The sequence below is a fragment of the Bolinopsis microptera genome, chromosome 3, assembly GCF_026151205.1.
Source record: "Bolinopsis microptera isolate Bmic1 chromosome 3, MBARI_Bmic_1.0, whole genome shotgun sequence".
Lineage (NCBI taxonomy): Eukaryota > Metazoa > Ctenophora > Tentaculata > Lobata > Bolinopsidae > Bolinopsis > Bolinopsis microptera.
Window position 1 is genome coordinate 16,294,800 of NC_087074.1, and position 16,480 is coordinate 16,311,279.

At 36.1% G+C, this 16,480-nt stretch overlaps 3 protein-coding genes across 7 annotated transcripts in view; 2 read left to right on the plus strand and 1 right to left on the minus strand.

Moving 5' to 3' along the window:
- Positions 1-16,480, plus strand: part of LOC134812705 (POU domain, class 2, transcription factor 2-like) — a 1,142,226-nt gene that overhangs the window by 68,016 nt on the left and 1,057,730 nt on the right. The window lies entirely within an intron of this gene.
- The window catches only part of LOC134812710 (CUE domain-containing protein 1-like), a 46,427-nt gene that overhangs the window by 3,764 nt on the left and 26,183 nt on the right, over positions 1-16,480 (minus strand). The window contains exons 1-8 of one of the 5 annotated variants that reach the window (XM_063820239.1): positions 15,553-15,639; positions 12,775-12,876; positions 12,352-12,512; positions 11,991-12,198; positions 11,338-11,476; positions 11,102-11,200; positions 1,089-1,230; positions 794-841 (exon numbers count right to left, since the gene is read on the minus strand). In XM_063820239.1, the coding sequence (XP_063676309.1) occupies positions 794-841; positions 1,089-1,230; positions 11,102-11,200; positions 11,338-11,476; positions 11,991-12,198; positions 12,352-12,512; positions 12,775-12,867 (890 nt within the window). In that variant the 5' untranslated portion in view covers positions 12,868-12,876; positions 15,553-15,639. Of the gene's footprint in view, positions 1-793; positions 842-1,088; positions 1,231-11,101; positions 11,201-11,337; positions 11,477-11,990; positions 12,199-12,351; positions 12,513-12,774; positions 12,877-15,552; positions 15,640-16,480 lie in introns of those variants that run through there. The other 4 variants (XM_063820238.1, XM_063820240.1, XM_063820241.1 and 1 more) reach the window with 4 other exon arrangements.
- The window catches only part of LOC134812719 (obelin-like), an 89,705-nt gene continuing 84,012 nt past the window's right edge, over positions 10,788-16,480 (plus strand). The window contains exon 1 of the mRNA XM_063820253.1: positions 10,788-10,806. The gene's annotated coding sequence lies outside the window, so the exon portion shown is untranslated. The remainder of the gene's footprint in view (positions 10,807-16,480) is intronic.

The window sequence follows — 16,480 nt, forward strand, 5'->3', positions numbered from 1 at the left end:
CTATACTAGTATAGAAGCATTTATTATATACTAACATTTATAACAATTTTAGCCTGAAGATGGCGTTGACGCCGAAAATTTGCCCTTACTCCTAACTTCCTTGTTTCACTTGTCCTTGTCTCTTCCAACCGGATAATATCCAGATATCAGTATACATTATCAGTATACATTATCAGTATACATTATCAGGATATTAGACTATATATAAGTACAAACTAAATGTTGTGTGCTTGTCACAGATTGACTCATTAGTTTTTTTGGTTAATATTATTCGGCTACAAGACACAAGTACAATGATTTGTTACGATTATAAAAACTGGTCTTTGTTTTTGTGGAAGAAAAGCAAAAGGAAGGCTTGCAAAACATTCCGCAGTCGAGTTTTTGTAATTTAATATACAAAGTGGCCCATAATTAACTTTATGAGACTTAAATGTCTAATTGGAACTAAATAACATCTTCAACCTGAAGCAAAAGGAAGGCTTACAAAGCATTCTGCAAGGCAAGTTTTTGTAATTTAATATAAAGAGTGCCCCAGAATTAACTGTATAGTGTACAGTGTACAGTGTTCAGTGTACAGTGTACAGTGTACAGTGTACAGTGTACAGTGTACAGTGTACACATGACACTTATAATGTAAAGTTGAATAATTAAATATTCTTACAGCTTCATGTTGTGAGAACAGTTAATTCTGGAGTACCCTGATAAGATAAGCTAAGATAAGAGTTGGTTTCCGAATTCCATTAAAAATGCCGCAAATTCCCCAGAACTAGCCAGAAAACACAGCATCCCTTACCTGTCAGGTACCGTGTCAGGTTTATTTGAGTCTGTCTTGAACGGACTCCTATAATATGTAATCACATGATGCAAACTTTCGTCAGTGGCAGGACTATAAACCTCCTTATAAACCACTCTTTACTTTTAACAATCATGATACACTAAGAAATCTTAACTAGATTAACACTAAATTTCCTGGAACTGACTCGGTCCGGAGTTTAATGTTTTCCTGTATTTAAATATTTAAATGAAAATGTAACTACATGTACTATTAAACTATTTAAATCTTAAGATTTAAACTAAATAATACGTACCCAGATGAAGTAGATCGTCTCCAGTCAAGTTTGTGCGCTATCTTCAGTAGTTTGGAGCGAGTCGCGCGACCTGTCTCTGATAAGCGCTGGGCTATTGAACCGTCCTCACTTCTCCGTGAACTACTGCTCGCAGCAACTGCTTCTGAAATAGCAGCTCTGTTAATGATAGTTTTAAATAACGTTGGTACTTTATGTCATTACTTATTCAGTATCTAGTGATATATCAATATCTACATACAACAATTTTAGATCATCGTATCAATTTGTATGAAATAATATTGATCATCTTAGATATTCATATCTCTGCTAAATGCAAATCATGAAAGAATCAAAATTCAAAATGTTAAGTTTTATAAATAATAGCTGTTCTCAGTCTGGAGTATAAATAACAATTTCAGTCTCAATGTTCAATTTTACATTCACACTACATTTACATTGAACAGATCTGTAGCTATTAAACTTATTGTTGAATGTTGCTCTTCTTAGAATCTATCACAAGAAGAAGGTAGGAGTACTGGTAGGTATTATCTCTTATCTATAGTATAGCTAGTGAGTAGTGTGGACCAAATTTAAAGCATTGAGCAGGAAATGTCTAAATTATGTAAATTCTTGACCAGGCTACTGCTACACTATCTAAAGTGTAGCAACTAGTGTATATACATTGTACACTACATACTACTAGTGTATATACATTGTACACTATTATATACACTAGATACTGTAGATACTGTAGAATGTAGATACAATAAAAGCTATTTAGGAGAGCTAGTAGGGATTTGAGTTAGAGGAATTCTATTTTGCAACAAATTGTTCGATCATCAATGTCCGAGTGTTGCATATTATTATGTAAAGAAGCATAATATATATCACTAGCAACAAGAGCTCGTATACCTTAACTTTATACTTTATTTCCCATCAAAATAACAGGAAACGATTATTCCTATTAGTATTACATGTGGACTGTACACTAGTATAACGTATGCGCTATTATTGTACAACAGTGGAATTAGCGTTCTTAGTCAACAATCCCGTCTTGCCATGACAATTTAGGTTAGTAATAGTGAACATTCTTAAAGCGGACGCCGATTTTTTCAATAAACTTGAGAAGGCCGGACGGCTAATCATAAGTTACATAAGTTATAACTTTAATAACTAGGATAAAGATTCGCAAAATATAATAAATATAAAGAAAAGCACGTCGTTAAATTACCTTCTCTGTCGATAGTAGCATATCCGTTAACGTGTAGAGTGACAAAGTCTTGTAGCTTACATATCACATATGACTGATGCATGCAGCATCAACTTCGTATACTTAGTATAAAGGAATAAATAGATTGCTATAAAAGATATAATTGTAGAATTAAACAGTAGTAAACATAAAGTAAAGATATAATGAGGTTGTAGAATTAAAGAGTAGTAAACATGGCGTCAACAAGAGTATGTGAAATCTTGCAAATAATACCGTCAACTCAGGAGCAATTCAACTCAGGAGCATGGAGCAATTAAACAACAGCTAGATCGTACACTCGAAATCAGCGGTGGCTACTATTGAGCAAAATGCTCTGTAATACACTGTGTAGTACCGACAATTGCAAGTAACTGCATGAGGTTACACAGAATTTGAGACGCAATAACATTATTGAAAAATACTACTGATAAGCACTGTAGGATAAACACAACTAGACAGTAGACACATAAGTGCACTTTAAACATCTGACACAAGGAAACAAACTACTCCGGGTAGACAAGTCAATAGTAAAGTAATAGCCTTACCTATATCAGTATATATAATCCTATATCATATACACTCTCAATGACTGGTTACTTAGCAACGCGGACGTACGTAATATAATATAGTGTATTATAACATAAGAGAGCACCCCTAATGATACGACACAAGATTATTATATATCAAGCATATTTAAGCAGTTTTTAAACTAAGTTGCTAGGATGACAATTATAAGGTGCCTGTTTTAAGTGATCTAGAATTTAGAGTACCAGGAAATTGCCACGGTTATTTTCCTGACTGTTTAATTTTCTAGAACGGGGTTTAAATCTATTGGCGGTTAAAAATCCGGCCTAAATTAAAAAAACGATTCAGCTTACACCACCACAAGGAGCAGACGTACAAAAAACAATTCTGCTTATAAATTCAAAAGGAGCAGTATAAACCTAATTAAATTGATGAACAGAATAAACTGAATGTGCAGTACAGTACAGTACAGTAATCAATGTGCAGGGCCGATCAAGCAATTATACTTACTGTGCAGGGCCGATCAAGCAATTATACTTACTGTGCAGGGCCGATCAAGCAATTTTACTTACTGTGCAGGGCCGATCAAGCAATTATTTCAGTCAAAATGGGCGCTCACCATAAGTTTGTCAACTATGAAAGGGACAGACTTATTAACCGAAATAGTGAACAATTAACGAAATGGTAACAGTTTATGCATGTAATGGAGACACCCCAGACTATGAGTCGCCACGAGTTTCTGTAACCATGGTAACATATCACGTGTTCAATGGGAGCCAATCATATAACGCGCTGCTTAGGGCTGTAGCTGTGGGTAAGTAAGCTGATGTTCCTTGCCGTGAGAATTATTAAAACATAGTGTTGAATAATGTGAGATCATCTTAGCGCAATTGTCGAAGCCACATTCCAGATATCCTATCCAACAACATCAAATTATGCGATGCGGTTAATGGTTATGCAGTGAAAGGAGATTACAAGGGCTACAAAATGCAAATTAAAGCCTCAATGATGTGTATTTTCAGCGGGCTGGAATCTGACAGGGCCTTTTGCAAGTCGGCTGGAAACTGACAGGGCCTTTTGCAAGTCGGCTGGAAACTGACAGGGCCTTTTGCAAGTCGGCTGGAATCTGACAGGGCCTTTTGCAAGTCGGCTCCCCTCGCCCGATGTGAAAAAAGAGCTCCCTGGCCTTGGCGGATACGTAATGTAACATATTATACAAACTCAAAGTAAAACTAGAGATGCAATGGTTTAACTGGACTACGAATGTAGGAAGATATAATTATCTGTAGGAAGCTATTGTATAAAGTTTGACAGATCATTGTTTGATTTGTTAGACAAAAATTACACCATTACATATATATATACCTTATATAATAATACCTTAAGAAAGACAAATTTAGTCTCCCATAAATTTAGTCAAACTTTTGACTAAAATTGTTGTAAACCAAATTTTATGAGACTAAATTTCAGTAGAGCATATTATATGACATAAATGTTATTGAGCTTACATTATTTATAATTAATACAATGACATCACTGTTCCTAATGATGAACCACTTTGTTGGGAGGAAAGACTGTTGTGAAACTACGAAGCACAAAACTGTACCAAAGTCCTATTGCACTTAAAGGGTTAGAGCTCCTCTTGGACATAACATTTTTAATCGATCCATCCCAACATGTTCTGTTGAAACGGCTGAAGGATCATATCGACATAAACTACGTCGTACCGACAAAAATGATAAAGTCGAAAAAGGGTGAAAAAGAAACCGAACAGCGTACTGAAGAACTTAGTGATACAGAGTCACAGACTATGGATCTGATGTTATTAAAATTCCTGAGTAATGCATTGCACCTTACTCTGTAATGCTCATACGGGTGCTCATCGCCGAATTGATAGATAGAATTTTATTTTACAAATTATTTGTTTTATTTCTTTATTGCAACAAATCATTTAATCAACATACATAACGTTAAACTATAAATTCTAACTTTATTTGCGAAATCGAAATAAAAACTAGATAAATAATGGAAAAAATCAAATAAATAATGGAAAATGGTCTCGAAAAGTCGAAAAATGTGACTAAAACTGTTGTAGACTAAAATTTTACGAAATTTGTGACCAAAATTATGGTAACCAAATTTATTGTGAACCAAATTTATTGTGAACCAAATTTATTGGCCCTAAGGTAGTTCAATCCTCTCATCATCACACCGGGACTACAGTAAGACCAATATTGGGCTTGGACTTTGGAGTTCACTAAGGTCAGACACACATGAACCATGTTGGATAATGTTAAGCTAACAAAACTTTAGAAAACCTATCTTCTGCAATTTTGTGTACGTCGGTTTATTTTTAGGAAACGTATTAAATAAATTCGAATCGCATCATTAAGTTACAACTTATTTTCATACTGCGACTTCTAGACTAGCTGCAGAGTTAGATAATATAAACTGCACTACAAACCCTGAAATGATCTCACACCACTGCAACTTCTAGACTAGTTGCAGAGTTAGATAATATAAACTGCACTACAAACTCTGAAATGATCTCACACCACTGCAACTTCTAGACTAGCTGCAGAGTTAGATAATATAAACTGCACTACAAACTCTGAAATGATCTCACACCTATCCTGCAACTTCTAGACATGCAAGGAATGTTAACTAACCGGGGGGTTAACTGCAATCATTTAGCGGATCTGATAGTGGCAGTGTAATACATGTCTTACACTATACAACTTTATATTTTATATAAATCAAGCCTATATCTTACATGGTACATGTTATATCACGATGTACACAATATATAATATCAAGATATCGATGTCAAATGTTTCCTCTGACCCTGCTCTATAATCTGTATAAGATAAGAATATATTGTGCTCGGTAAATAGAAAAATAGAAGCCAGGAATAAAATGAGACGGACAGGTAAGGCCACTAGGGCTCATCGCCAATTTTGCAGTATACTATTCAGGATTTCTTAGATAGGAGGCGAAGTGCGAACAAATCAGAGAGATTTTCGCCGGTAAAAAGCATTCGAAGCTTATATTATATTATATATATATAATATATATTTATTGATATATGACGTCCACCAGACGTGCAACAGAAAATGCCACTCCTGCTGAGCTTCGAATGCTTTTTACCTGTCCGTCTCATTTTATATATATATATATATATATATAATATATATACACCCCCCGCGCGTGAGGGCACGTTTTTGCTAGTAATTTGCGACATTACTTTATGGATATCGAATCTCGCGACTTCAACGAACTGCCGGGGACAAGTTTTCAATAATTCATAAACTTTTCAGTTCCTATCGTTTTAAGCATCGTTAGGGCTTTCCCAGAAACTAACTCTCATCATCCTAGGATAATCATGTGTCGCACAGCACTTGTTTCAGTAGAGAGTGTACTCGCCTTTACGAAAGAATGACGTGTACGTTTCGGTCACCTGCGGAAAAAGGAAGTGAGATATCGAAAATCTGAGATAAACCCGATCGATAAAATCCTTTCAGGTAGGTGCTAGTCAAGGTTTCATCTCTTTAGACATTAAGATGGCTTCAAACACCTCACAAAAAGTTTTCAAAAGTAAAATTTACTCGCGACTTACAAAAAACCACCATAAACGTGCCCTCATAGATTTTTGAGGGCAAGTTTTTGAGCGCGCCGCTGAGCAACACTCAACAGCAAAAGCTGGTATAGTTACAATCTCGCAACTATGAACAGACAAGGAAAATATTGTATGCCAAAGGAATTTAATGTATTTTAACAACTTGTTCTAATAATGCTAATAACTAATCGATGAACCTCATAAATGGTCGGCCCGGTGTGAGTGTATAGTATGGATTGTGCTCTGAAATGGGGCGCTGTTATTGGTTAATACAGCGGCCAATCAGGATCGAGCTGGTTTGACTTTGTGGCTGCAGTCCAAATTTAGGATCATATCTGATTAGGTGCCTATATATAATTAGTGATTATGCACTTTAAAGTAAGATTAACTCGGTATTCACAATCCACATGATTAAATCGCTACATTTTGCAAATCAGCTGATATTTGTAACTTTAAAAAATAGTTGTAACTTATATATTTATACAGGTCCCCGGTTTAACAAGCATTCAGGATAGAAGAACCAGCAGCGGTTAATGACACTAAAACAGAGGTGGAGAACAGTAAGAACAGCAGAAAGAGTGGAGTGAGATAAATATCTTCTCTTTTTCTGCACTGGTTTCTGATACTCAACAGTTATTCAAGAAATTCTGGCCCGGGTTATGTTTTAAAATTAGATATAGCCAGGCCCATGTCAGTTTTGTTTATGTTCTATTTATCATGAAAAATGATTGTGCTCGGAGTGATCTGGGCAAAAAATTAATGCGAACTTCACGGGGAATCGAACGTGCGACCACTGCGCGAGGAGTTCGATGCTCTAGCCGTCACGCCAGTCTGGATATACACTGATCAAAATTGTGATGTCTATATAGTGCTTATTTGGCAAAAATTAGTACCGTATACAATCCTCAATTTTGAGTTTGTTATGATTGTAATTGGGAAGTGGGAACATTAAACAACTCTTCTGCATTTAATTGGAACTGTCTGTACAGTGTACACGATAAAATACATTGGGTAATTACGAAGATTGTGTACAGTGCATTCGGGGGCTTTGCTTTTGACTGATTTATTTTCCGGACAGTTCTTGGAAGTTCAATTAAAACCAGTGCAGTAGAAGAGTAAACTTGCATGAGAGTTAAAATGGTACTATTATAATTTGTGTTGTCAGGTAAGATTTCAGTTTTCACTTTGATACATTGGTATGTGATTTATATGCTGATTACAGATTACTGATAAACATTGTTACATGTACAATTCAGAAAAATGTGTACATCAAATGAGAGTCTAACTGTCTTTTCATTTCACCTCTTAACTGACAAGTGACATGTCAGAAACATGAGTCGTCTTATAATGATACAAACACTATATAGTATATAATAATATGATTTTCACGTTAAGTAGTCAGCTTGACCTTGATTGGTTGCAGACAATTGTTAATGTGGATTGTGAATACCGAGTTAATCTTACTTTAAAGTGCATAATCACTAATTAGGTACCTTATCAGATATGATCCTAAATTTGGACTGCAGCCACAAACCAGCTCGATCCTGATTGGCCGCTGTATTAACCAATAACAGCGCCCCATTTCAGAGCACAATCCATACTATACACTCACACCGGGCCGACCATTTATGAGGTTCATCGATTAGTTATTAGCATTATTAGAACAAGTTGTTAAAATACATTAAATTCCTTTGACAGATATTAATACAATATTTTCCTTGTCTGTTCATAGTTGCGAGATTGTAACTATACCAGCTTTTGCTGTTGAGTGTTGCTCAGCGGCGCGCTCAAAAACTTGCCCTCAAAAATCTATGAGGGCACGTTTATGGTGGTTTTTTGTAAGTCGCGAGTAAATTTTACTTTTGAAAACTTTTTGTGAGGTGTTTGAAGCCATCTTAATGTCTAAAGAGATGAAACCTTGACTAGCACCTACCTGAAAGGATTTTATCGATCGGGTTTATCTCAGATTTTCGATATCTCACTTCCTTTTTCCGCAGGTGACCAAAACGTACACGTCATTCTTTCGTAAAGGCGAGTACACTCTCTACTGAAACAAGTGCTGTGCGACACATGATTATCCTAGGATGACGAGAGTTAGTTTCTGGGAAAGCCCTAACGATGCTTAAAACGATAGGAACTGAAAAGTTTATGAATTATTGAAAACTTGTCCCCGGCACTTCGTTGAAGTCGCGAGATTCGATATCCATAAAGTAATGTCGCAAATTACTAGCAAAAACGTGCCCTCACGCGCGGGGGGTGATATATATGATGTTTCTTTTGGAGAAATCCAGTTTCAAGAATGCTCTACCCGGGAGGGGAGCATTGTACAATGAAAACAACGATTCTACAAACTCAAAGTTTCATGCAAATGCAATCATCAGTGTCAGAATAACTTACTAAATTACTAAATCCATATTTTCCTTACAAGCTCCTTCATAAAATTAACTTAACTAAACTAAATCAAAAACAAAATCAAACGAAACGAAACGAAAATGAAATACAAGAACAAAAACTAAAATTAAAATAAAATATTCCTAAAAGCATTTCTTCAGCATAAACTTGTTGGTGTGCCTACATTTACTTATGAGTTCCCTCCTCCTATTTAATAGATTGCCATCTTTATTTAAAATAATATAAAGTTTTTCAGTAAGGCAGAGATGACAATCTTTCATACTACCCCCTTGTACGGATGAGCATGTTTGATTATTTTCCAAGATATTTTATATGGTGTTTGTTTATCTTTCAACTCCCATATTTTCTTAGATAGCTCCGTCTGATTTCGTAGCTTCTCGAGTTTGAAAGAGCTTGTGTGTGAACTGAAACGGGTCTTAAAAGTGTTTTCAGTAAGCCCAATATATTTGTGCTCTTTCTTTTCCTTTTCCACTGCAATAGTTGCTTCATATATCACTGCTGCTTCCAGGCATTGTCCGTTCAGTGGGCACATTTCCGGCTTTCTGCAATTGCACGTTTTCGATTTAATTGTAGGTTCTTTCTGAGCTTGGTGTCTGGTGCTCGCTAAGATGGATCCTACGTTGGGTAGGCAACTGTATGATAGCTTAATTGTGTTTCTGTTGAACATTTTGTGGAATTGGTGTCCTCTGGGGAAGTGCTTGTCTAGTAATCGGAGGAAGCTTTTGCCTATGTTTGTTGTTACATTTGAGCTGTATGGGGGCCGGGGGTTGAACCATATGATCTTCCTGGATCTCTTCCTGTTGGCTCGTGGCAAGGCGGTGCTAGTATCTGTAAACTGTAGTTGGTGGTCGTGGCCGCTTTCTTTAAGTGCTGTTCCGTAAATCCCTTTCGCTTTGTCAAACTCTTCTTTATTGCAGGAGATGTCCGATAGACGCCGGTTTATCATTTTGGGGAGCTGGTTTATGATTGTTGGTGGTTGGTTTGACTGCTTGTTGATATATAGCGGTGTGTCATTTGGCTTTCGGAAGGGGAAGTATTTCCCACTGTCAAGATTAAGTGTCACGTCTAGGAAGTCGACTTCAACGAGATTGGTTTCTATTGTGATCTTTAGTCCTTCCTCCTTGAATATAGCTGTGATCTTTTTCCGGATTAATAATACCTAATGATTAAATGAGACCCGCTAAAGGTACTAAATTAACCGGACTGCTAGCGAGGAATCGAGAGTGGGAATAAAATAAAAGCAGAATAAATTCTAAGATAACGAAAAAGTGGTACAGAAAGCTAATGTCCTAACACGGAGTCTAGGAAAAACCTGTGAACCAAATAAGCAGAATTTAGGATTATTAATTTTATTGTGTATTAGAGGATCAAGAAATACCTCAAACAAAACTTACGAATTATCTAACATGGATGATTTAGAATTTAACTCTTTCGAGTCGAAAGTCAACTAATTTTTCAGTCCCATGGACTGGGTTTTATTTTTGCAATGATGATTTTCATAATATATAACCTGTAATACTATTCTGTATATATCTAATTTCGTTAAATTCCAAAAAAAAATTTAGTAATTTAGTAAGTTATTCTGACACTGATGATTGCATTTGCATGAAACTTTGAGTTTGTAGAATCGTTGTTTTCATTGTATATATATATATTTTGTAGCTGTACTCCTACACATTAAAAGTCGGTGTTGATTAGATCTTCGAAATAAGTCTTTGCATCATTTTATTAAACATCGTTATCTCAAATTATTTGTTATATAGTAGTGTTGAAAGTATTAAAACTGATATATATATATCAAATTTAAACTCCTGTTTGATGTACCGTAGTAAACTCGACAAATTACTTATTTGATACTTTCAACACCACTTTGATACTTTCAACACTACTACAGCCCCCCCCCCCCCCCCCTGTATATATATAACAAATAATGTGAGGTACTCATTACAAAAGAAAATATTTTATACCAATGTTATTTATATTTTTATAAAGATTTTATTGGAAGTTTAACACTCATTCAGAGCCTGATTGCGTGAAACATTGATTCTTGTTCATACTTATTTGATCACAATAATTAAAATAATTGTACTTGACTAGCTGGGATTTACACAATCTAGAAGATGCAACATAAATTCTCATGTAAATAATAAATTTCGTGAATACTGAATAGCTCTAGATTAGCAAGAAAACTAAATCGAGTCTCAGTGATTGCAGACTTTTCAAACCTACTACCATTTTCATCATCGACATCACTTATTGTTTTATCCTTCCTTCTCTTGAGATATCTAAAACTGGCACTTGTTGTAAACCCCACCTCAGAGGAATCTGCCTCTACATTTTGAGTTATCATTAGGGGGATAAATTACATTAGAGGTTGGACAAAATACCCCATCTAAATGTTTTGACCGTGTGCTAAAATATTGCTCGGCTCCGCCCGGATATATTAAAGTAAGTAAAGGTTAACTCACCAACAGCACCGGTACTAATCCCACCCCTCTCAGCCTGGTTTAGAGTTCTCATAAACTCCTGGTTGGATTGCATCTGATCCAAGAAGTCCTCGTTGTGCAGAAGGAGAGCGAACTCTCTGTCCTCCGACATTTGGGCTGCCTGAAATTACATTATTAATGCAAATATAATGCACTCTAATATGTGAGGGCATCACGAGAAAGCTGACAAAGAATCCATTTAAATGAATAAATTCTAGCATCTATAACACGCTTCGACAATGAAAACATACTCCAAAAAGAAATATTCAAGCCATCCAAGGCCCAAGCGTGACATATATAATAATATATTCAGTGTAGAATTTTAATCTGAGCTAATTTAAAAGGTTCAACATTCGATAGAGATCGAGAACAGGGACAAAAGAAAATCGCGATTATTTTGGCTAAAAATCGCGATTTCCTTTTGTCCCTGAGAATGATGCTCCAGTTCTACTAAATGAGGTTTATGAACTTTGATTGTAGCAGTCAAAATATAATCTTGTTCAACTTCCTCTTTGAATATAATCTATAATCCATTAAGTTTGATAGTTCTTTTATGCATCATGGAGCTATTTTATTGAAACATTATGTTTTTTAAATGTTATCAAATATAACCACAGTAACCATAGTAACCATACCAGCGGAGAGTCCTGAGCAGGTGCAGGAGGTTCAGAAAGTCTCAAGAACTGCTGAGGTAGTGGGTCTACATAGGGGATCTTGAACTGAACTCCCAAGAAAGTAACAGGCACCTGACCATACTTTTGATGTGGAGGCTGCTGACTGCGTGGAGTTAGAGTCAGATCACCTGGTGGTAGATGCCTCGAGAGAGTCGGGTACGTCCGAGACCTGTTTAAATATAGTTTGTAAACACAGTCTTGCAAAATTATGAGGAATTAAAATGAAGGCAAGAAATTGATTGAACAGGATTTTTATCCTTAAAACAAAGTGTTAAATGTAACTGTGTAATGGTCTCCTAAGAATATTTAATAATCAACTCACGCAGATGCAGGTGCCTGTTGAATTGGGCGCAGTAACTGATTCTGATTATCAATAAGGTTAGACGGTCCTGCACTACTTCTAGGCTGATCCTCTTCAACACAGCTTATTGCTAGTAGATCATCTATGGTTTGATCGACCATACCATTGTTTCTTCGCAGAACCTGGACAAGATTGGGGCTTGATTTAAAAATTATAAATGTTCAAATCATTTTACTTTCTTTTGGAGATGAATTTACAAAATTTAGGCATCATATATGAGGGCTTACAACATCAATTATTGATGTGAGAAGCAGTCAAAGCTAGGTGAGGTATCTTTAATAGTTTTAGATATTTAAGCACAATATGATTTAAGTTCATGATACATCATGTTAAATATTAAATTTGAAACAAAGTGATTAATATTCAACCAATTATATAACATACCTGCTCAATCAAGGAATTCTCCAGGTGAGGAAACATGTTTTTGAAATCCTCCATAGCAGTTTGAAAATTTATTTTCTGTGAAGCCTCAGCCATTTTCTACAGCTAAAAATGGAGAGAACAAAGTTAGAAAACTTGTTGTTCTATAGAATATAGAATGTTCAAGAAATTAGACTTGGTTTAAGAATGTTCTCATGCTCTATAATTCTTAAATCTAACGTCTTGATACTGTAACATGTAGGCATTTCAGGGGATTACGGTTTAAGTTGTGGTTAAGGTTTTGGTTAGCCTTGGGGGTAGGGTTCTAGGGTTAGGGTTGTTGTTTGGGATTAAATCAAGACCATTTTGTTTGGCTGCACTACAAAAACGATCAAACCAAGTCACGTGGTGAGAGATAAAATTAAAATGAGATATTTTGGAAAATTTTTAAATAAGATTTTTTCCATTTCCTTGACAAAAATGTCACCCTTCGACTGAATTGTTGATCAGTGACTATTCAGTGAGGTTAATCTGATGACACAAGTAACAAGCAGAATGCAAGAAACGGTTGGTATACTGAAATCTAAATTACCAGCAACAACAAAAAAACCTTTTGTAAACCGACAATCATCAGAATAGCAGGAGACGTTTTGAAACATTTAAAAGTTGAAGCATTTCTGCTGTTTCCTAGAGGTCAGTATGAGTTACACAATAGACGATCAAGCTACTAGAAACTGATTATCCATAGAAGACTCAGGTGATTTTTTTAAAATCATGAAAATGTCCTATTACATTAGTAGGACAATTATAAGTGAGGCAACCTTCACCCTGGCTGTATTCCCAGTGGAATAAATTTTAAATATGACTAGGAATCCAGTTTGGGAAGAAAAAAAGGCTATATATTTTTCGGCCGCTCTGCGGCCGACTGGACACTGGTCAGCTCTTCTCCGAGGTCAAGATTAGTTTGAAATGCTTAGCGTATCCATTAGAATAATTACCGGATGAATATGCAATTGTAAATTTTGAAATTAAATAAAAAATTTCTGAGAATTCTTTGATTTATTTGAAACGCAAGGAAATATTTTTAAAACGCAGTATATAGGCCCCAAACTTGCATATCAGATAGAGCGCTAAGGCTTAACTATCCTCAACACATTGGACGATTCGCTACTTTAGAAGTGGTTTCGATCCTGTGTTGATACTTTTGAACTGACTTTGGATCTGAAGCTTGCTTCTGCCAGGTTATATATACGATGGCAAACTTCGGATTTAAAGCGGGATAAGGATGTATAATGGAGGGGGTTATCTGGCGTAGATCGGACTTAGTTTCGACATAGTAGTAGTAGTACTGGTAGTAGTAGTAGTTTGACATAGTAATTGACTAGACTACAATTAATCTTAGGGAAAGTATACAACTCTAAAACCAAATTGTGAGTATTATTGAAATGCGGAAGCGAGCAAATCAAAAATACAATTTTAAAGTACTGTTTCACACTTGCACTGTACTCTAGATGATCTAGGATGTGAAGCTTGCTTAAGCCTAGAACACACGAGTTCCCCTGATATAGTAGCAATGGCTAGATTCACTTCCTTCCCACTTACACTGTTGTTGACTTGTAGCTACAATATTAAATTGATCGTGGAAATCGGTCTCGGATGTGAAACTAAAGGAGCCAACTTGAATCCATAAAATTTTGAATGCTAAATTTTAAAATACCGCTCTATATTTACACCGTTCACCAGTTAATATGGCTGGGAGGATTGGGAGGATTCATAGATTGTCGATTGTTTAAGATTAACTTGATATTTTAGCGTATCAGAGCTGAAATTTTGCATGACTATTTCACATGACTATTTTACATGACTATTTTTTTCATATTCCGGGAAGTTGAGGAAGCAGGAATGGATAGCGTGCGTTTTCTGCGCGTTTTTTGGTGTCTGAATGCGCAAAAAATAGTCAAGCAATCTTATAGGTAAGAAATAGTCATGGAATCTAGGAATGCGCTCGATTCGAACTTCGAGTCTATAAAGTAATGTAACATCGCGTGAGCCCTGAGAGCGATTAATTTTAATTTAATTTTGAATTAATGTGAATATTTTTTGCACAAGAATCTTATTTTACCGGTTATCAACAAATTTTGACTAGGTGTTAAATTCCTGGACGCCTGACTATTTGCCACTGGGGCTGTATTTCTCACATCTGGAGGTATGTTGAAAGACTGTAAGCACTTTGTCAACAGATTAGCAGATCTTATCGCTAGAAAGAGGAAGGAGAGGTACTGTGATGTAGTTAGGCATGCAAGAACAAGGATAAGATTTATTGTTATATATATGGTCAGAACAACTCTTATCGCTCTTCGTGAGTACAGAGGAACGAAGATTGACATCAAACATGAGACCCCTCTATCAGAAGTCTTGTACAACCTCATCCCTGCCCCGATGATGGAGTAGATGATATGTTTTGAAAATAGTAAATAATTTAGAGATGCTTCGATCTGCAGTGCAGGACATTCAAATCAGTCAAAAACTGTTAATATCGCTCCTGATCAAATGGGTTGATAGCAACGGACTCGCTCTCAATCTCAAAAAAAACTCACTTTATGGTATTTAGCAATCATAGAACGACAACCCTTTCTAACATGAATGTTTCCATAGCTGGAGTAGTGATAGATCAAGTAACTGAGGCACGTTTCCTCGGAGTAATAATCGATGATAAATTAACGTGGAACAAACACATACATGCCGTTTGGGCCAGGATGAATAGATACATGGGTATCATGTACAAAATTAAACGGCACTTACCGTTAAAAGTCCGGCTTCAAATTTATCACAGCTTTGTTCAATCCCACCTCAATTTCTGCTCCCTCGTCTGGGGTTTCGCAACCAAATCACACATTGAGTCACTATTCACAAAACAGAAACAAGGTGTGAGAATGGTTATGCCAGGTTACGTAAACTATTTCTACAAGGACGGCCAATTGCCTGCACACACAAGGGATAGCTTTAAAGAGTATGGAATTCTCACTATTCATGGAATTATAGTGAAGAACGCACTTATATTAATGCACAGGATGAAATACTTCCCTGAAACAGTGCCAAAATCAATCAAAGGCCTTTTTCCAAGTAATATCCCGACAGTTAACTCCAGCCATGAGACTAGCTCCGACTGGCTTCTTACATACGGTAGTAACACTTTTAGACAATCAGTATTTTTTAAAGGTCCACTGCTTGCCATCACTGAAACAACCTTAAATATAAATTGTCTTCCCAGCTTATTTTCAATAAACATTTACAAGTCTAATGCAAAACGTGTGCTATTGGAATACCAATCAAGAGGCAATAACGAGGAAAGCTGGCAAACCTTTTTACTGAATAATATTCCAGGTTTAAGGAAATCTCAACGGTCACAAAATCACACACCACACAACATAACTTAGTATTAGTAAACTATCTAAACAACATGAGGCATTCATTCAACAAACTTCTTAGTTACGAAAGCACTTCAAAACTAATAATTACCGACCACTTTTGAAATCAGAAAATTTTCACTGCCAGACCTGCTACTAGTTTACTGATAATACTCCTGGCCATCGCTCAATTAAAGCCTTATCAGCACAACACGCACAATCACATATCATCAACGTAGATGATCTCAACGCATCGTAATAACAACCACGCGCAGTCGCGCACACGCACCCACTTACCACTACACAGTACCACACAGAGCCCA